General features: G+C 35.6%; 1 protein-coding gene across 1 annotated transcript; it reads right to left on the reverse strand.

The window, feature by feature from the left end:
* Window positions 1-491: 491 nt before the first annotated feature.
* RAB2B (RAB2B, member RAS oncogene family) lies at window positions 492-21,977 on the reverse strand. The gene is made up of 8 exons (XM_051980420.1): window positions 21,834-21,977; window positions 21,423-21,494; window positions 18,943-19,010; window positions 13,707-13,789; window positions 13,401-13,493; window positions 3,907-4,018; window positions 3,018-3,086; window positions 492-2,238 (listed from the first exon to the last, which is right to left on the reverse strand). The coding sequence occupies exons 1-8, from the start codon at window positions 21,877-21,879 to the stop codon at window positions 2,131-2,133; spliced, it is 651 nt and encodes a 216-aa protein (XP_051836380.1). The 5' UTR covers window positions 21,880-21,977; the 3' UTR covers window positions 492-2,130.
* Window positions 21,978-22,133: the final 156 nt, after the last annotated feature.

Here is a 22,133-nt window from a genome sequence, read left to right on the forward strand (position 1 = left end):
TTTGAAACCCTCATTCCAGCTTCTCCTTGCTCTATGTCCCGCGCGGGTCTCATGTGGCGTCCTTGAGAAGAAGCCTCCGATTATGATTCCGAATCTCCCTCCCAAGCAGAGGCCAACCCCGGGTCCTTCCCACCCCCGTCCTAGCGTAGGAGAAAAGCTGGATCCCGCGTGGACAGAGCCCTCGGGAAGGGAGAGCCCCCTCACTCAGCTCCTGTCTTCCGAGAGCTGTCAGTTCCTAGGGTGCTGAATCTAGCTTAAGGCACCTTTCAAACTGCCCTCCTGGAAGGCTCAGAGGGAAAGGGTTTGACCACAAGGAAGAAGGAATCTGTAGTATCTCCCAAGGGGAAAGTCTAGGCCCAGCAGCCAATACAAATCCTGGTCCCAGGAAGATTTTTGTAAACAATTTTAACCTAGTCCCCCAAGGCAAGAATTTATTTGACCACTACCTTCCCACAATTACAATCAGAAATGACACATGGAAGGTGAGCAAGTTGGACGCATGCATATATTTAATAATGAAACAATTCAACAGCAAATTAATAACAAAAATAAAAAAGTAAAAGAAAATCCATGAGGCACCAGTGTGGAAGAGAGTGACTGAGTGACCTAAGCAGAAAGGTACAGAGGCTGGATTGGGAAGACATGGTGGGAATGAGAGTAGAGCAAATTTTTGGAAAGGTAGCATTATATGCTTTTGAAATGTAGGACTGACTACAAAAGTGCATGCTGATTTGCTTGCCTACTGACAGTCAGCATTCCTATATATGTCTGCATGGAATGGAAGTATAAAGATCCTAGAAATGGTAAGAGGGAAGACAAATGAGCATGGATCCTAAGAAAGGGAAAAGTGGAAATATGGATCCCAGTATTAGCAGATGGAAGAGACTGGGGTATAGTTCCTAAAAGGTGCTTCCAAAGCCTCCGAAAAGGCATACAGTAAGGCTGTTCTATGTCTTTTAAGTCAGTCAGATTTATAGAGTACTATGTGCAACACTAAACACTGTGAGGGAACTAGAAAGGAAAGAGGACACAAAAGCAACAGAAGACATGGTCCCTGCCCTCAAAGGGTTTACACTCTATGTGGGGAAGACAGGTACTCCACATGAACAATCGATATATTTACAAAGAAACAAAAAGTGCAAATTAATATAATACTGAGTTTATGAAGGCTGAAGGGGCACCGAATAATAAACCGATTAGAATTTGGTGGGGTTGAACTTGGAACATATGCTGGAAGTTATTAAACTTGATATGTTGAGGAACATAGGTTAGCACGTGAAAAGGCAAGTAGGAAGGAACAAAAGTCATGTATAACAAGCTGAGGAGAGTAAGCAACTTTGCTTGATTGGAGGATCTGTAGTGAAACGAGATCAGATAGTAAAGATTCAGTTGTTTGAGGGTCTTGATTACATATGGTCTCTAAAAGAACAAGAGTAAAAATTGTTTTCTCTAGGTCCTACAAACAGAAAGAGACCCATTAGTCCTGGACAGCCTTAAGAAATTCACTTTTTAAAAATTGGACCCTAAGAGATAAAAATTAGCAATGGAGAGGAGTTGCTTACAGACATAGAAAATTGTTCATTATCTCTGAAATGCTCTAGCAATAAGAACCATGTGTTCCCTACAAGATCCTTGAAAAAGTAGCAAATGGACTCCCAAAGGGAAGGAAATAAAAAGGCTGTTGAAATTCCTTATTTGGCAATTCTATTCCCATATGGTATACCAGATCCTTACTCTTTGACATGCTCACTCAGAAGAAATATCATAGGATATTTGTTAACATTTCATAATGAGCAACAGAATTGTGCTTTAAAAAAAAAATCATTATTTGCTTATCTTTGAACTCTAGAGAGTCTCAGCCTTGCCCCTAACAGTTTAGAAATTAAAATATGAGGATGGTAATTGGGAGGAGAAAGGAAGAGAGAAGAGCCCTAATCTAGAGGAAATGTTCTTGTCCCTAAAGAGGAACTCGTCAAGTTAAGGACACAAATTCTTCCTTAGTTGGGTGGAAGGGCAGGATATCACACCTGGGGATGAGGCTTCCACTGGCTAAAGCAACCAGGACCTCTTCCCTCAAGTTTGCTGCATGAAGGGGCTGTTCCAAGAAGGACCAGATATTATGGCCAGAAATTAGCAACAGCTAGAGCTGTCACCTGTGCCTTCATAATTCCTTTGATATGAGCTGGGTCCTGATGATGCTGAGGCTGGTTGCTGAGGTCCAATCTTGATGCCATTTGCCTATAAGAAAAAATAAGAAATGTCCCCATACCTCAATGTTAAAATGTAACAGAGACAGGAAGAAAAAGAGAGAAAGAAATTTAAAAAAAAAAAAAAAAAACCTTATCATACTCTTCAAAAGGCAGGGATGGCCTTGGAAAGTGAACATTTCTTCTAGATGCATACTGTAAAGTGGCAAAGTCTATCAGTATTATATAATGGCTAACCATAGTAAAAATGTGCATATAATTGTCTAGAATTAGTGTGGGGAGGGGGGGAGGGGGGATTTGTAGTATGTGTATGTGTGATATGCGTGTCTATACATACATACATATACATACACACATAGGCCTTTATTATATTTAGTTTTAAGCCACAACAACATACATACATGTGGTGGGAAGGAAAGAAGGGGAGAATGGATATGGGAAATAAATTTCTTCCTTTTGTTTTTACCCCAGATTGTACAATAGAGGATGGATCTTTCTAACCTAATAGACTTGCTCATATCCTAGGATTGTAAAAAAAAAAAAAAAAAATTGAAGCAGTGAATGAAAGTAAGTTTGGCAACCCAGATTACTTACTTCTTCAATCACTCATTCTGCATCATTTAAAAAAAAAAACCAAAAAACCCATAAAGAAATAATGGATTTTTTGAGTCCTCTTGTGAAGAGTCAAATTTAACTTGCCTTAGTTTAAATAGAAAGCCAACAGGTGGGAGAAACCTACATTCTAGGAAAATCCCTATTCTATTCAGAATAAGATAAATCAGTGGTAGGCCATATATCACCCCTTCTCACCTCATTGTTGACATCAAATAAGCCCTGCTGGATCTTCCTATATATTTCTTTGGCTGTATTAATGAATGCCTAAAGAAAACAAATAAATTCACATAAAGATAAAGACAGCTGAATATAGAAAAATAAGAGAAAGGGTGCAATAGCTATTTCTGTTTTTGTATCTAAAGACAGAAGATTTATAGAAGATAGTGAAGAAAATCATAGGAAGTTTAACAACTGTACAATCCTTTTTAAAGCTTCTTAGAGAATGTTTCCCAAGATTTTCAATACCATCCTCAGTTTTGAGCCAAGATTTTCCCAGCTTGGTGACATATTAAAACTTTTAAAAAATATTGATAAATTTTGCTTTTATATCACCTTCTTTTTCAAATGTTTCCCTCAACTTTTCTTCCCAGGGAGCCATTCCTTGTAACAAAGAATTTTTTTAAAAAGGGCAGGGGAAGCAGTTAAGCAAAACTATCCAATATAACAACTAAGTCTGATGGAATATGAAATGTTACATCAGCATAGTCCCCATTTTTGCAAAGAAGGAAGGGAGATACATATTACATACAAACTGAATGAGCATGTCCCTTATCTTATAAACCACTGGTGAAAATGTTAGATGACTGCGGGCTTCTAATCTGTTGTCCAGATAACTAAAAGGGCAGTATAAACCAAATTTTATCAGTTATCTGAGGCAGAAAAAAAAAAAAACAACAACAACACAGTAACTAGTTTTTTTAAAAATGGAACAATTCCACAAAAAGAGAGCACTTGCTCCCCTAATCCATTTTCTTTCCTTACCATTAGGACTCTATGCTATTGGCAAAGGGAGTTCTGAGGGAAAAGTAAGGATAAGCACTATCTAGTTCCTACATAATGTTCTCCACTCCCTTTGGAGTAATACCTCTTCAACATTAGAGGCGGTTTTGGCTGAAGTCTCCATGAAGATAAGCCCATGTTCCCGAGCAAAGGCTTCTCCTTCTTCCCTTTTCACATCCCGTCGCGACTCTAGGTCACTGAAAGAAATTGATGGAAAGGAAAGGAAAAGAAGAGCCATATTAGAGAGAGAATTCTTCCAGAAACAATTTGGCAGTACAATCTCAATTGTAAAAAACCAGTGCAGTATTCTGCATGCAGAAAATTCTCTATGTGCAGCAGCATAAATAGCTTTTTCCCTGCATAAAATTATTTCTGTATAAAACCTGGAAAATGCCCCTTAAGCATAGCCAAGCTGTTTCTTGATTCACTGTTGAATAAACACAGGCCTAGTAAAACATTAGGACCATACCTTACTTACTTTGACTCCATGTCCTCTTGCATATTACAGCAAAATGAGATGCAGTCAAGTAGACAAACATTCATTAAGCACTTACTATATATGCCAAGCAATATGCTAACTCCAGGAGATACAAACAAAGGCAGACAGTCCCTACTCTCAAGGAATTCACAATTTAATGAAAGAGGAAGAAGCAAAATGAACAAGAGGAAATCCAATTCTTAGAAAACAAAATGGGTACCTTCATACCCTATTATTTCCTCTTCTTCCCTTCTTTCATGGAATTTATTTGCACAGAACTTTTGATCTTATCCCACCTTATCTTCTCTTTCTCTATCAAATTCTCCCCACCATCTATCATTTTCAATCTTTTCACTCTAACGGTTTCTTCATTTTTTCCTATAAACATGATCAAACCTCCCTAAAGTTTTTTTTTTTTTTAAAGCAACTTACATTGACTATACAATCCTTTCAAAACTTTTAATCCCTCTCTTTTCTCTTCTTCAAAGCCAAATATTGGTCAGTCTTTGCTGCTTCTACTTCCTTAGCACCTACTCATTCTTTAACCTCTTATTTTTGGCTTCTATGCTCACCCCTCTACTGAAACTGTCCTATAAAGTCACAAAGTATCATGCTCCTTGTTCACTTCTAATTCTCCTTGACCAATTTATGGCATTTGATTTTTGATCATTACTCCATGGTACTTTTCCCCTCAGATTCCATGATGGTGAAATATCCTGCCTTTCATTTCATCTTAGAATAGTTCCTTCTTTTTCTCTTCTTACCTAATTGTGGGCACGAGGCAACTTTGTCTTTAGTTTTCAATTATCTTCCTCAACAATCTTATCTTCTTTTATTGCTTTAGTTATTGCCTGTAAGCATATGAGTTCCAAATCTATATATCCAGCTCTGATTTTTCTTCTAACCTGCATTTCTTTCTTTAAAAAATTGATATCTTTTGCTTAATCCCAAAGCAATGAAAAAGAAAGGGGGAAAAAAAAAAAGCAGGTCAGCAAAACTAGCTAACATATCAACTGGGCCTGACAATTTATACATGTTCTGCACTCAAAGTGCCCCCCCCTCTACAAAGAAAGGAGGGAGATGCATTTTTTAATTTTTTCATTCAGAACACTCTTGGTCATTGTATCACACAGTATTTAGGTATTTGTTGTTGTTGTTGCTATCTTTCTCTTCACTTACATGTTTATTGTTTTCCTATTTCTGCTTATTTCACTTTGCATCTATTCAGTTAAGTTTTCCCATGCTTCTCTGTGTGGTTCCTATTCATCATTTCTTATAATATGGTAATATTCCATTAATTCATATAATTTAATTAGCATTACTTAAAATTATTGTAAGCGTTTTGTACTTCTTCTGTCTTTGATTTCTATGGGGCTATATGCCCAACAGAGGAAATCTCTGGGTCATAAAGTATGGATGAATATTTTACCCTCTTCTTAAGTATAATTCCAAATTGCTGAACAGAATAGTTCATAGATTTGCATTCCTTTCTTTTTATTAAAAAAAAATAAAGCTTTTTATTTTCAAAACATATGCATAGTTTTCAACTTTCACTCTTGTAAAACCTTGTGTTCCAAGTTTTTTCCCTCTCTTTCCCCCATCCTCTCCCCTAGACAGCAAATAATCCAATATATGTTAAACATGTGCAGTTCTTCTAAATATATTTCCATAATTATCATGCTACACAAAAAAAAGCAGATCAAAAAGAAAAAAATGAGAAAGAAAACAAAACGCAAGCAAACAACAACAAAAAGAGTGAAAATACTATGTTGTGATCCACAACTCAGTCCCCATAGTCATTTTTCTGGGTGCAGAGAGCATTTCATCATAATACCATTGGAATTGGCCTGAATTATCTCATCATTGAAAAAAGCCACACCCATCAGAATTGATTATCATATAATCTTGCTGTTGCTGTGTATAATGACCTCCTGGTTTTACTCATTTAGCATCAGTTCATGTAAGTCTCTCTAGGCCTCTCTGAAATCATCCTGCTGATCGTTTCTTATAGAACAATACTATTCCATAACATTCATATACCATAACTTATTTAGTCATTCTCCAATTGATCAGCATCCTCTCAGTTTCCAGTTTCTTGCCACTACAAACATATTTTAGACTTGCATTTCTAACTGCCTGTTCAAAACTGAACTCATATTAAACCCCCAAACTCATCCCTCTCCCTAACTTCAGTGTTTGTTGATAACATCATCTCAGCTACCAAGACTCAAAACTCAAAATCAACTTATTACTTTTCACTTTTCTTCCCAACATAAAATCTGTAGTCAAGTTTTTAATTTAAGAAGATAAATAAACTTTCATAAATATATTCTGACACTTGATGAGAAATGATTTAATGACTGGAATGGAACAGCAAAGAGGTAAGGAAGCAGAAATTTGTATAAAAACTATTCTCCTACATAATAGTGAATAATTACAAAGTAGGAAAAAGATTAGCAACTGAGATACAAAGAAATTCATACAAAAATCCAAGAAGTGTTAGAAATAAAACCCATGCCTTGGATGCCTATATTTAAATTCATTAAGTATGGGTAACAAATGGGAAGAACTAGAAATGCTATTGCATATAAGCAAATTTAACCTTATAGGCATCTGAGACAGTACGGTGAAACACATGATTGAAATATGGCTCTGGAAGGATATACTTTATTCAAAAGAAACAGACTAGCTAAGAGAATGAGGAGAGAAATAGTATTTCATATTAAGAATGTATATTCATTTGTATGAGGAAATCTAAAAAACTAAGAGTGAAAACATCTGGGTAAAAATCAGTGGTAGTAGAAACGGAAATGATTTTGTCATCAGGATAGACTATAAACCACTTATATTAAAAAAAAATAGATGAGAGTTCAGGAAACAGGTAATAAGCCTAGCACAGAAGCATGATATAGTCATGAATGGAGTATTTTGTTATTTATACTTTTTCTAGTGCTTTATCTGCCAAAAGAAAAGCAAGTAATGATTTCTTGACTTGCATTAATAATAATCCCATCATTCAAAACATGAACAAAAAAAAAAAAAAAAAAGAAATTAAATTCAGGATCCGAGTCTGATTTAAAAGCAAAAACTGATAAATGATAGAAATATCCAGAGATGTAAGCTGCAAACATCTTAAAGTGTGTGATAATGTGACTGAGAGAAAAATCAAGATTAGTCTGAAATGCACCTTGATTTTGAATGGAACAGATTTCTATTCAAGAACGTAGGTAATGTTGTTATGGGCCAGAACTTGAAACAAAGTGCTAAATCAGAGGACAACAGTTATCTAATTTAGCATGGTTCAGTACGATTGATTTAATCTCTTGGAGTCTCAGCCAGGATTCAGCAGTATGGTGCAGTAGGAAAGAATACTAAATCAGAGGTCTTGATCCAAATTTCATTTTATTAGATTTCATTAGCTGTATTACACTTAGGCTAAAAAAATTTTTTTAACCTTACAATTTCATAAATATAATACTGAAAAGTAGTTTTTAGGTAGCAGATGGACATAAGAGGTTTTAGGGGACTTACAGATCAGGGGTCTACAATGCAATAAGAGTGACCAAAAAACCCTAATGTGATCTTGGCCTATATTCAGAACGGCATAGTGACCAGGATTAAAAGCTGATAATCAAGCTGTATTCCTCCCTAATCAGATCACCATTGGGATATTATATATATATAGTTCTAATACTATATCATACAAAGGACATTGATAGCTGGAGTTTCCATTGGAAGAATACTTTGATGGAAAAAAGGTGCAATTGCATGCCATATCAGAATTGGTTAAAGGTTCTTGGAAGGTTTAACATAAAAAAGAGATGACCTAGGAGAAATGAGATCATTATATTCAAGTACACACAAAGCTGTCATATACAGGAAGGATTAGTCTTGTCTTGCTTGGTCTCAGAGGGCAGAACTATAAATAACAGGTAGAAACTACAGAGACAGATTTAGGGTTGATAAAGGAAAAACTTGCTAACAATTAGAGCTATCTAAAAGATGAATGGATTGCCTCAGGAGGTAGTGGATTATCCTCAACTAGAGATTTCTAAGCAAAGGTTGAATGACTACTTCTTGGTTACATTGTAGAGGACAGTTTTTTTTCAGTTATGGACCTTATTAAGTGTCTGCTGCTTCTCTCAACTCTTGAGATTTTGTAATGGGTTAAAGATAATAAAGCCAATAACAGATCCCTAGAGCAATGGTTTCCAAATCTTTTAGATTGCATTGACTTTTATCAATACAAATTTGGGGAGCACTCACCCCCAATGAATATTTACTTTATTACAAATTATATCAATATATTATTAAGCTATAGTATATATACATATTATAAAACAAAAATGGAAATTAAGGATGATAAAGATAAATAATTTCTGATCCTAGATTCACTAGGGAGCTACTGCAATTTGTTAGATAGAGAAGTGACATGATCTGACATGTGTTTTAGGCAGGTGTTCTGGGTAGGGAAAGAAGACTATGCTCAGTGGTATTTGTGTAACTGCTGTCGTGGATACCCTGGTGGTAATTAGTTTATAACTTTTCTAAAAAGCCAACTTCCAGCTCAGAAGGGCATTAGAAATATAGAGAGGCTGGGAACTTACAGAGTGGAGGGAGAAGATGGAATAGTTAAATGTTAGATGGTAAGAGTAGGTGTGGTTATATTGGAGACAAACCTCAGGATTGGCTACCTTAGAGGAAGCTATTTGAGTCACCCTCTGATTGATCACACATCCATTTGGACAGCCTGGCCACATTTTAAATACCATTGCCCTCCAAGATCCTATTATCATGGTTTATAGTGCTCCATTAATTTGTTATAGGATAGAACACAAGGTTTTCTGTTTGGCATTCACAGTTTTATTCTAATCTAGACCCTTAGATCGATTTCCTCACCTGTCACACTATATACTTTAGCCAAACTGTTCCTACTTTTATATAAAATTACAAATTAGAAAGGTCTTGTTTCTCAATCTGGCCCCCGGGGAACTGTTTTCCTCAACTTTAGTGTCCCCTTTACATGAGGCCTTCCTTGTTTCTTCCACTTAATTTTCCTCCCACTAAAATTATTTTTCTGTTTATTTTTGCATGCATTTTGTATGCAAAGATTTTCTTCAACATAGGTGCTGAATAAATGAATGAAATTTAAATTCCTTAAAATAAAGAGATGATTTTTTTTTGTTTGTTTGTTTTGTTTTGGTAGGCTTAGCATCCAGTAAAGGGCCTGGAATGTTTTAGGTGCTTAATGCTTGTTGACTTGAATCAAGAGGTAAAGATGAAATTTGTTTCAATAAAATTTCCTAGTTTCTACTCGTGTCTTCTCTCCTATTTTCCATGATTTTCTACATCAAGTTGTTGCCAGCAACTGAGCTGCTATCCCATTTATTAGTTCGTTTAGAATTATTGTACATAATTCATCTGGGCCTACTGAAACTTACAGAGCACTTGGTAATTATTTGGTATTTTATTCCCATGTCATTACAACTATTGGGTTTCAAATTCACATGATTCTACCTTTCCCTTAAAGGACTACCTGTTTAGAATATAGGAAGGGACAATGAATGGTAGAAGCCAATAATAAAACTGATGGGGAAGCAGGTTATAGGTGTTTATTCAAAACTTGCTGAACTGAATTAAAGATGTCCAGTGTCCAAACATCTGCTGGTGATATTTTTCTTAAGAGCAGAACATATGATCACATGACTATTAAAAAAAAAAAAAAAAAGCTGGCCCAAAATAGATTAGAAGTTCTCAGGAAGAAAATTTTGACTAAGTAAGGTAGTCATAATGTTATATAATAGTATAAAATACATAATGCAAGTGAGGAGGAAAAGGAAAAGCTACTTAAAATATAAAAATTGAACAATTGAAGATTAGTTCTTGAAGAGGAAACTAATCTATAATCTCAGATTTTAAAATATATTACAGAAAGAATATGGATAACAGAGGACAAACTCAAAAGAACAGTAAGACCCTAAGTGGATAAAGGCTAAATAAATCTCAGAAAGTACTTAGGCTTGTGATAAATCTGAAAAAAAAATAAAAGGGACTTTTAAAAAGCTATGTTGATGGCATGATAGGGAAAAGACTCCAGCTTGAGCTGAAAATATAACAGATAAAAATAATATAGGGTAGATAAAAGGTAGAAATATTAAATATCTTGCTGCTTTTATTTTTTCTATCAAGAAGAATCATCTTCACCCTGTAAGATGGATCAACAATAGCTAATAGGAGACTGAAACCCAAAATATGTAAAGTAGTAGTAAAAAAGTACATATAACTGTACTTAACGAATTGTCTTTTGCCTTTCTTTGTATCCCCAGGACTTAGAATAGTTCCTGTGTATAGATGATGCTTAATAAATGCTTATTGACTTCTTGAAGTCACCAGGAATATACAAGCCCGAAGGGGCCTAAGTGATCACTGGATCCAACTTATTTTATGATCTTGAAAACTGGGTCTCAAAAAGAAGAAATATCCTGTCCAAGGTTAGAAAGTAGAAAGTAGAAGAGGGAAGGGGAAGGGAATAAGCATTTATCAAGACCTACTATATTTCAGACACTAAGTGCTTTACAAATAATGTCTCATTTATTCTTCACAACAATCCTGGTTGCTGCTATTATGCCTATTTTACAATTGAGGAAACTAAGGCAGATAGAAGTGAAGTAACTTGCTCAGGATCACACAGCTAGTCAGTGCCTGAAGCTGGATTCAAATTCAATTCTTTTCTGATTCCAGTCCCAGAACTCTGCTACTGAGGTGGGTTACTTGTCCCAGGAATGGAAGGGAGAAAGATTCTGTGTTTAACTCCAAAAAGGAAAAGAGTGGTCCAGGAGGAATAAGGTAGGAATGTAGTTACTAAATTCTGGAATTTTACCCAGACTGTATTTTAAACTTTTCCCTCTCCAATTTCCCTTCATTCAAGATTCTTATAAATATTACCTGAAATATATATACAATAGAAACATATAAAACCAAAAACCATTCCTCAGTAAATTAAAGGATATGAACAAATAATCCTCAAAAGAAGGATTGCAAGCATATGAAGCACTAATAATGAGAAATGCAAATCAACATAAGTCTGTGATTTTGCTTCATACCTAGCAAATTGGCAAAGATAACATAAGATGGAAATAATGTTGGAGTGTTTTTGAAAAGAGACACACAACTACACTATTGGTGAAGCTGTGTACTGATCCAACTATTCTGGAAAGCTATCTGAAATAACATAAGGAGAAAGACTAAAAAATCCATATTCTTTCATTGAGAAATTCCATTTAAGCACATCCCTTAATGAAATCAAATAGAACATCCTGTCATACACCAAAATATGGCAGCACTTTTTTGTAGTAGCAAAGCACAGGAAACAAAGTAGATACTCATTTATTGGGAAAGGGCCAAACTGTGGCAAATAGATGTCATGATATGTTATAATCTGATCTATATGAAATGATAAATACAGAAAAGCATGTCAAGGTTTATGTGAACTGATAGAAAGTGAAATGAGAACCAATACACACAATGACTACAATAATAAAAATGGAAAGAACAACAAAATAAATGACATTGATCAAGTTTTCCCAAAAAATAGATCTGAGAAAATGATTCCCTGCTACCCCAGTCCTCCTGTTCTGCAGAGCTCTGAGACTGTGGATGTGGAACAATCTTCTTGGAAATGTAACTTTAGCTAAACATGATTCCTTCTCTTCCACTCCTCATCCCCTGTTTTTTTCCCTTTCTATTATAAGGGGAGTCCTGAGGGGGCTAGGGAGAAAGAAGAGAATAGACTAGGAAATGTAGATGATATAAAAACAAAAAATGTAATAAAATTTAATTATTAAAAAAGAATATTTAATAGGGATAAATGAAATTCCACATATGAATTCATAAAAATCAATTTATAACTATCCTGAAAAGATGTTGCTAGAAAACTATTCACATTAATAAAATTAAGGCAGATCTTAGAAAGATCTAAATAGTCTGAAAACTCAATTTGATCCAACAGTATGAAGTGGCAGGCAAAATAGCTAATGTCATCTTAAACTGTATAATCAGCAGTACTATTTTGTATATATTTGTATTTATTTAGGATTGATTTAAAGTCAGAAGAAACTTTGAAGGGCACCTAGTCCAAGGCCTTTGTTTTACAGATAAGGAAACTGAAATTTAGAGAGATTAAATGACATGGCCAAGGTTACAAGGACAGCAAGTGGCAGTTAAGCTCTGAATGTGGGCTCTTGATGCCAATTGCAATGTCCTTTCCCCAGCACAACACTGCCTCTGCAATACTGGCAAGTCCCCTGAGACTTTCTTCCCTATTCCTGTAAAATGATAACCAATGCTTAACTCATTAGAGTCTAGAACAAGAGTGGGAATTAATTGGATCTTATCAAATCTCTCACAGGGTTTTGTCTGGATTTCTCCTATGTACTGATAATATTAGACTTTGTATTTTATTTATATGTGTACATATTATCTGTCCCCCTCCAATTAAGTTGCAAGCTTCCTAGTTGTTATATCTGATTCTTCATGACCCCTCATGGGGTTTTCTTGGCAGATACTGGAATGGTTTTCGATTTTCTCTTTCAGTGGCTTAAGACACCCAAGTCATATAACTAGTAAGTGTCTGAGATCACATTTGCATTCAGGTCACTTTGACTCCAAGCTTACTAGCACTCTATCCACTGAGCCACCTAACTTCCTTAGGATAACTTAAAAGTTTTGTTTTGCCTTTGTATCCCCAAATTTCTTATCATAGAAGATCATAGATTTAGAGCTGGAAGGAACCTTATAAGTCATCCAATTTAATCTCATTTTATTGATAAGGAAACTAAGGTTCAAAGATGCTAAGTGACTTGCCTAGGGACACACAGCTAGTACATATTAGAGGCAAGATGTGAACCTATATCTTCCTATCTCCATGCCTAGCACTCTAGGCTGCAACTGAGCATTGCATAGAAGAGGTACTATATTTGTTTTACTGTAACTATACAAACCCTAGAAGGAAATATATAACAAGCCTATGGAATACCCTGGAATTAAATTTGTAGAGAGCAAGAGAGTCTATTTCCTTAATATTCAACAAAGGAAAAATGTACCTCTTATTTCCAATCAACATGATAACCATATTGGAGCTAGAGTGTTGCCGAGCATCTTCTAGCCATGAAGTCAGGTGGTTGAAGGTCTCACGTCTGCAGGATGGAAATAAATAGAGAGGGGAAGAGATCTAGCTCAAGAGATCAGAACAGATTAAAATGGCCCAAAATAAGGGGAACATGGCTTCCATGTAGAAAAGAGAGAAATGCATGGCTTTTTCAATAGATTTAGTAATCATAAAGCCAAAGATTTGTAGAACATTGAAAAAAAATTCTTCCCCACATTCATACCTTCCAGACATCACTCACCTTGTAATGTCGTATACCAGTAGGGCTCCAGCTGCTCCCCTGTAGTAGGAACGGGTGATGGAACGAAATGATTCTTGCCCAGCCTGTCAAACGAATAAGGCAATAAGAAACCCCAAACAAAATCAAGTTATTTCCAGAGAAGAGGCAGAATTATACTCTATCCCCCTCCCCTCCAACTCTTAAACAAAAAAAGTTCATTTGTAGGCCGAGAAGATTGGAAGAAGCCAATCTATGAAAAAAAAAGGGGAGGGAACCAAGTAGGGCTCAGATAAGCAATCAACTAGCAACTTGGGTATTTTTTTAAATAGATTTTTATTTATAAGATACATGGATGGGTAATTTTTCAGCATTGACATTTGCAAAACCTTTTGTTCCAATTTTTCCCTGCCTTCCCCTGACCTCCTCTTCCAGATGGCAGGTAGACCAATACATGTTAAATATGTTAAAGTATATGTTAAATACAATATATGTATACATGTCCATACAGTTGTTTTGCTGCACAAGAAGAATCAGACTTTGAAATGATGTGTAATTAACCTGTGAAGTAAATAAAAAATCCAGGCGGACAAAAATAGAGGGATTGGGAATTCTATGTAGTGGTTCACACTCATTTCCCAGAGTTCTTTCGCTGGGTGTGGCTAGTTCTATTCATTACTGCATTATTGGAACTGACTTGGTTCATCTCATTGTGGAAGAGAGCCACGTCCATCAGAATTGATCATCATATAATATTGTTGTTGAAGTATATAATGATCTCTTGGTCCTGCTCATTTCACTAAGCATCAGTTCATGTAAGTCTCTCCAGGCCTTTCTGAAATCATCCTGCTGGTCATTTCTTACAGAACAATAATACTCCATAACATTCACATACCACAATTTATTCAGCCATTCTCCAATTGATGGGGATCCACTCAGTTTCCAGTTTCTGGCCACTACAAAGAGGGCTGCCATAAATATTCTTGCACATACAAGTCCCTTTCCCTTGGGATATAAGCAACTTGGGTATTTTCAAGTTTTGGCCTTACTGACTATCCAGAGATAGTTCACATACAATTTTAGCCTTCCTACTCCTGTTTCTTTCAATGTCCAAAGTAAAATTATTTTTAGGATGATAGTGATGAAAATCCTTCATGGTAGAATTCTTATTATATGCCACAAGTTGGTACTATTACATTGATGGCAAAAATTGAGTTAGCTCATATACGTTAACATATTTAACATGTATTGGTCTACCAGCCATCTGGGGAGGGGTGGGGGGGAAGGAGGAGAAAAATTGGAACAAAAGGTTTTGCAATTGTCAATGCTGAAAAATTACCCATCCGTGTATCTTGTAAATAAAAAGCTATAATAATAATAAAAAAAAAAAAACTGAGTTAGCTGGCAAAAACATAGTTAACTTTCTAAAGGCTCTGCCCAGCCACAATCTTACCATGGTTAGAGGCATGAAAAAACAAGGAGAAAGCTTAGGTAGTGGCCCCTCACCAGATTTTAAAATTTATATTTGCACTTGCACATTCAATTATATCATAGGTTTATCATATATGTCATCAACACTCTGGTCCATGTAATACAGATAACAAATAACATACTAGGAAGATGATCTCATGATTAAATATGCCATTGTTTTTTAATAGGAAGAAAATGACATTTTAATAGGTACTGATACTATTCTACAAGAAAAAAATGGCAAAAAGCTTTTTATAGCTCTGATCTTATCTTCACATAACTTCCTTAAAAACAGGAGGGAAGAAATGTTATTATTCATGATTTGAAGATGAAAAAACTAAGATACAATACAAGCATTGGAAACAAAATGATTTGTTTAAGGTAACATAGTAACTCATTATTGTACCTGCAGAATAATTCGGGTTTTCTGATTGGTTGTCCAGTTTTCTTTTCCCTAGATTAGATTTTTTTCTAAGAATTATACAAACATTTCAGTGAATTACAGAACTGTCCAAGTTCTTTGTAGCTAATACCAACATTTTAACTTTACAAAACATTTTTTGTAGAGGCACATTTTTTATTTCATATTCTTTGTTAGATATATCAACATGCCATTGTTTTAGCTTTGTTCTGCTTTGAACTCCTACTGACTTTCTAATCTCCTTTCTCAGCAAGTAGATTGCAATCCAGTAAGAGTAAGGAGAAGTTTGAAGGAAGCCCACATAATGGCTGAATCATACAAGAATATTTAAGTTCAGCTGCTGAAAATACCTCCTGTGTTTTTAAGCTGGCTCAATAAGAATCCTTTTAAAATTAAAATACACAATTCATTTTTCCAGTCCAGGTTCACCTGTTCCAAGACTGGGTAGAAAACAGTCAGAAACAGGGGTAGCTCCATTCAGACTGTTCGGCTTCTAAAGGAAAGATCTTCTTTCAGCATATAATTGATTGAATGGAGAAGCTGCCAATTAGAAGGATGAGGCTAGCTAATAGCTTTATGGCTTTTCTCAAACTGGGTCTTCAGAACATAACCTTATGATTGAATATTGTACAAAGGAAAGTGGAATTAAGAATCATAAAACCTGTCTCTAGCCTAGTTATGATACTTACTATGAGGAAATCACCAGAGTTATTTCATTTTGGAGGCCTTAGTTTTCATTTTTGGATGAAGATAATATTTGCACTACCTCACTCAAAACACTGCTTTGTAAAGTCTACCAAATATTATGAGTTCTTATTTGTGGAAGGTCAGGTATATTCCATTTCACGTTTAAGTATCAAAATGTACACCAAAGTCAAATGTCAATGAGTTTTGGATTATTTTCTAAAATTGCATGAACCTCAAAGTTCTCCTTCATTTATATGGATACTTGGAAACTAATTGTATAAGTAAGTGATAACAAAATATTAGTCTTTCTCAATTTTAAATAATAATGTGAGAAACTCACAAGAAGTGAGGAGGTCTGTATGACTAAGGCACTCCATAAGCATAAGTATACATATATACATATTTATGTGTTATTTACACACATACATTCCAATGTTCCCAAGAAAACAGTAAAATGAAAATATGGAAGGGAATATTTTATCAGTTTAAAAAATTTAATACTTGGAGTAGTGATTCCCTAGCTATCAGTGTCTCTTGTCCCAGAGATAAGTGTTTTTAAACTTAAAAAGTTATACAGTCTCTCTCAATCTCTGAACATTTTATATATTTGTTGCTTTTACTCTAATTCCAAAGGACAGTATCACTAGGACAGAGAAGAATAATTTGGATAATATTAGAATCAACAAGAAAATTTCTCCAAAGCTTAGTTGGAAGCACCAGAAAAAGCAAGAGAATTTTTGATTAGCTCTTATTAAATGTAAATGACTTACTGGGGAAAATATTGCTGATGTATCAGTTAAAGAGTTGTAGTTCTCAATTTCTTACTTTATAACCTATATTATCCTATTTTTTAAAAAGCTACAAAAATTCTTATTTATACCATCATAAATAAATTAAGAATTCTATAAAACTCTCACATTAAATCTGATCCATATTGGGGAGGCCTTAGCTAATTCCACCCACTTGTAAAGTCTTTTCTCTACATGATTTTTTCAGAATTTTTAGGATATCTCTCTGGGTTAAGAACCACAGTTTGGGAAACACAAAAGTTAGAGATTCTAAATGAAGATAACTGTATGAAAGAGGGGTCAAAAAGCAATAATGCTTCAGAGTCCATAGTGAAAAAGAATCCATGGGTCCAGGCAAAATAAGGAAATAACAATGCAACATGGGGTAGGGGTAGGAGTGATGGACTTGGAATGGAAGCAGAAACGTGTTTGATGTTGCTTGAGATGTTAGGTATGTGACTACGGGCCAATCATTTCTTCTCTTTGACTCCATTTCCTTAATTATTTGAATTGTTTACCTCAGAGGGTTTTGAATTCCAAATGAGATTTTCTATAAAGCATTATGGAAATGTCAGTTATTGAGACAGTGGCAAATAATAACATGTGTACTTAAATATATGGTGAGAGATATGGTTTCTGTTAAGTTGGATGTGCAGGCTTAATGAGGCCATAGAAAGTACCCATCAATGTAATTATTTGAATTGTGAACTATTTGTGATAATGATGCCCTGACCAGGAGAGATGAAAAGTCGGGATAAGACAGAATAATCTTGATAAAGCTGCTTAGAAAACTCAACCCTACATATGCATATATTAATATAATCTTAATTAAAAATCAGATTGATCAATGAGAGGCACCCGTAAGCAATAATGGGAACTTTAAGGATCCACACAATTAGGGGGTACATGCTAAAAGTATTCAATCAGCAAGGGATAGTCCTCAAGAAAAACTCCCATGATCACCATACATGGGATTGAGCCTCTTAATATACAAATGTTTTAGCTCCTAAATCTGCTAAGCAACAGAATACTAAAAGCCTAAAAATAAACAAGAAGGGGAGAGATTCTGAATAGAAGTTAGGAACAGCTTCCCTAAACAAAAATTGAGAAAGTGTGAAAATGATGTATAACATGTATGAGACTGCCTATCATCTAGGGGAGGGAGTGGAGAGAAGGAAGGGAAAAGTTGGAACAGAAATGATTGCAAGGGTCGATGTCGAAAAATTATCCATGCTATTTCTACCTTCTGAATCCAATTCTCCCTGCGCAACCAAGAGATCTGTTTGGTTCTGCACACATATATTGTATCTAGGATATACTGCGACATATTTAACATATATAGGACTGCTTGCCATCTAGGGGAGGGGGTGAAAGAGATGGAACAGAAATGAGTGCAAGGGATAATGTTGTAAAAAATTACCCTGGCATTGGTTCTGTCAATAAAAAGTTATTAAAAAAAAAAAAGAAAGAAAAAGAAAAATTACTCATGCATATGTTCTGTCAATAAAAAGCTATAACAATAAAAAAAATGATGTATAGATTTCTTTAGATTAGAAAGAGATTTTGAATCAAATGATATCAAGTAACTGAAAATGCTTTGGGAAAAATAGGTATGTAAATAAGGCAATGTAAATCTATATGTAGCCATAAGGTAAATACCATTAGTATTTGCCTTTTTAAATGCGGCAGATTTTAATTAAGCATAAAAAAATTGTGAAAAGAAACCCCATCTGGATTTGCAGCTGGAATCCATGGGACCTGAAACCTTTTTTTTCATCTCTTTAACTTCATTCTTCTTCTTTCTCAGCTCAAAATACTCCACCCTCAGATTCTTTTCCCCTTTCCATTTATGCTTAGCTATTGAAAGGGGATGAGTTTTTGTGTTCTCTCTCACCGTGTCCCAGATTTGCAGTTTGATTTGTTTGCCATCAATGTTGACCATACGGGCCCCAAACTCTACACCTGTCAATGAAGAACAGAGAAAATAATGATTATCATTAATGACACTCATGTTCAAGGAAAAGTCAAGTCTCTGGCCCCCCATATATTTTAGCCTCCACTTCCTATATCTGTTCCAAGTATAGTTGTACCCTTGGCAACTGTGTAAATAGCTGTTCCATTATATCTCAGGCTTTAGTTTCATTTTTCCTTCTCATTTGAATTTATATAAGTATACTTCTAGTAATAATCACCTCAAGATAAAATAGACAATCAATGTGGAAATTGGCTAATTTCTTAACCTTAGGTATCATTTAACAAATATGGATGGATTTTTAAGAGGTGGGGAGGATGGGAGAAACTAATGACAAAGAAACTCTCCTCATTTATGCAGATTGACAATTTGCCTATACCATAGAAGGGTAAACTTTAAAAGGATTTCCTAACTTGCTTGTCACATACCCAGCATACATCAGAGGGTAGATTTGAAACCAGGCCTTCCAGTCTCCAAGGTGAGTTCTCTTTTCATGATGCTATGTTACTTTTAAAATATTAACCATTTTATATTTTATTTTTAAAGTATAAGTTAAAAGGTTTAAAATTTTGAACACGGGTTTTCCCTAACAAATTCATTCTTTCGCTTTCTTCATGGAACAATAATTGTTTATTATAAGGAAGAACATATTAATTAATCGTATATTATACTTCAGGAACTTTATATATATTAGCTCATTTGATCTTCACAATGTCCTTACTGTTATTATTCCTATTTTATAGTTAAGGAAACTGAAACTGAGGTTAAGTGATTTGTCTAGGGTCACAAAGCTAGTAAATATCTGAAACCTGACTTGGATTCATGTCTTTCTAACTTGAGGCCCAGTATTCTATCCACTTCATCATCTATTACAACTCTTAAGATCTATTTGACAGACATAATACATTGTATTTTCTCAAGAAATATATTATTTTAAGAACTAAAATGCCTAGAATGATTTAGTTTCTGCATTAGCAACTACATTTCTTAATCAGAATGCTATTGCCAGGTCCAAGCCAAAAAATGTAGGGTCTGGCTATTAAATAGATTTGATAACAAACTATGTATTTTATTTTATTTTCACTCCAAACTCTGTCATTTCACCTGGTATAGAAGCAAACTGTTAAAGGAAAAAGTAACATTTTACTTCTGACTTAGCCAATAGTACCTTTAAAGGTGTATATAATTAAGTTATAAAGTTTCAAAGAGAAATTTTTGCAGTCAATTAGAAGGATACAAGAATTTGTTCTGGCTGAAAGCAAACTACTCTCCAAACTACTTCATCCAGGATATAGTAACTTTCCTTGAAAAAAATATTTTTATATAGCTACAGAAAAATCTAATTATAAATAAGGGTAAAATAAGATTTCTGTTCTCACTTGCAGTTTTTCATAAACATAGTCTAGAGCCACTTGGGCTCCTGTGCACAACTTCTGTGTTACTACAAAAAGCAGATCCAGAAGAAACATAAATTCCATGCTAGAATTTGGGTAAAATGCTAATCTTCCTAATGTAACGGAGCCTGAGTTTCTTTTATGAACCCCATTTGGTGATCAGGCAAGTCTTCTAAGAGAGAACACTTCTCAGAATTGCTAATTACATTCCTGGAATTTTATGCTTCTTTGGTTGTATGTGCTTGTGCAGAGGCTTTTCTCTATATGATGGAAGGTAAAGAAAGGTTTTGCCTCTTTTTTAACATTGTAATAAAGATATTACCTTGCTATAAGTTTTCTTATCACTAGTCATATAAACTTAATCTCTTTATTCCTTCTTCTCCAGTACTAATAGCAATTAAAAATCGTTCTGAATCTACTATGAAAAAGCAATTAAAAAAGGAATTCATCACATCTGAAAATGAAAAACTTCAAATACAGAATTTACCAAGTTCCTTCACATCTCTTACAAACCAACTAGTACATTTTTTTTTTTGGTTATTACAACGTATCAAAGCTGGAAAGATACTCAGACTATTTTTTACAGATGAGGATATTGGGCCTTATAAGGAAGCAGGCTACCCAAGGTCACCCAAATAGCAACCAATCTTTATTATTCTTAAGTCTCAAATATTACAATCACCTGACAGTACTCTTTCACAGAATCATAGAATTGAAAGCTGGAAGGGATCTTAGTTACTACTCTCTGATCTTATGGAGGGACTGAAGGCTAGAGATATGAAGTGACTTTCCTAAGCTGTGAGCTTCGGAACAGGAGTTCGGAATCAAATCTTTTTACTCCAAATTCATGCTCTTCCCATTGGATGATGCTGCCTCTATTGGTTTCTCTGCATTTATTAACACAAATTTTGGTTAGTTAAAAACAGGAGCCATTTGACTTTGAAAGTTGCTAACTTTTAACTTCACGCTTTTCATCCACTTTTCCTCTGGCTGGCAGAATGTCCTTACCTATTGTGAGGTCGTGGACAGGTTGGAACCGCTTGTCTGTAAACTGCAGGAGGAGACATGACTTGCCCACACCTGAAAGAGGACACGAGTACTCAGATCCATCCTCCCGAGAGGGGAAGTGGGACGTATAACCCAGGGAAGATACTGGCGGATGGCATGAGAAGAGACTTGGATCAGCTAGCTCTTTTCGCACCCTCCACCTACCCCACTAGTCTCAACCCCCCACTCGCAAACAGGCTTCAAGAAATCCTTCAGTACAACCCCCGGTCAGCCCCGCCCCCATGTTGGCCCCGCCCACGACAGCGCCTCTCCGGGTTGCCCCGCCTCCCTACGAGCCCCGCCCTCCACTGGTGCCTCCTTGGGCTGTAGATCCCAGTCTCAGTTTAGCGGATGACCCCACCAGCAGAGTACCTGTGTCCCCGATGATGATGTACTTGAAGAGATAAGCGTAAGTCATGGTCCCCACTGCGGGTCCTCCCGATTTCTCTGGCCACCCACCTCCGGCCTCTCTAGCCACGCTACCTAACGATATCCCTACTTCCCCATCCGGCCCCTCTAGCCCAAGATTACGTCTCTATTGCTCTCCTCAGTAACAGACTTGTAATGTGTGCCTGTAACTTGACACTTCTTTTGAAATCTTTAGGCCTCCACCGGGCATTCTGGTCTCCGGCCAAAGGGGGCGCTGCCCAACTCATCATTTCCGGTCTGTTG

This window comes from Antechinus flavipes, chromosome 2 (genome assembly GCF_016432865.1).
Source record: "Antechinus flavipes isolate AdamAnt ecotype Samford, QLD, Australia chromosome 2, AdamAnt_v2, whole genome shotgun sequence".
In the NCBI taxonomy this organism is placed as follows: Eukaryota; Metazoa; Chordata; class Mammalia; order Dasyuromorphia; family Dasyuridae; genus Antechinus; species Antechinus flavipes.

Coding starts and splice junctions, on each gene's coding strand:
- RAB2B (XM_051980420.1), bottom strand. CDS start 21,879: ATGACTTACGCTTATCTCTTCAAGTACATCATCATCGGGGACACAG. Junction 21,495..21,833: donor CATCATCATCGGGGACACAG/GTACTCTGCTGG, acceptor GTCCTCTTTCAG/GTGTGGGCAAGTCATGTCTC. Junction 13,494..13,706: donor CTGGTATACGACATTACAAG/GTGAGTGATGTC, acceptor TCCATCCTGCAG/ACGTGAGACCTTCAACCACC.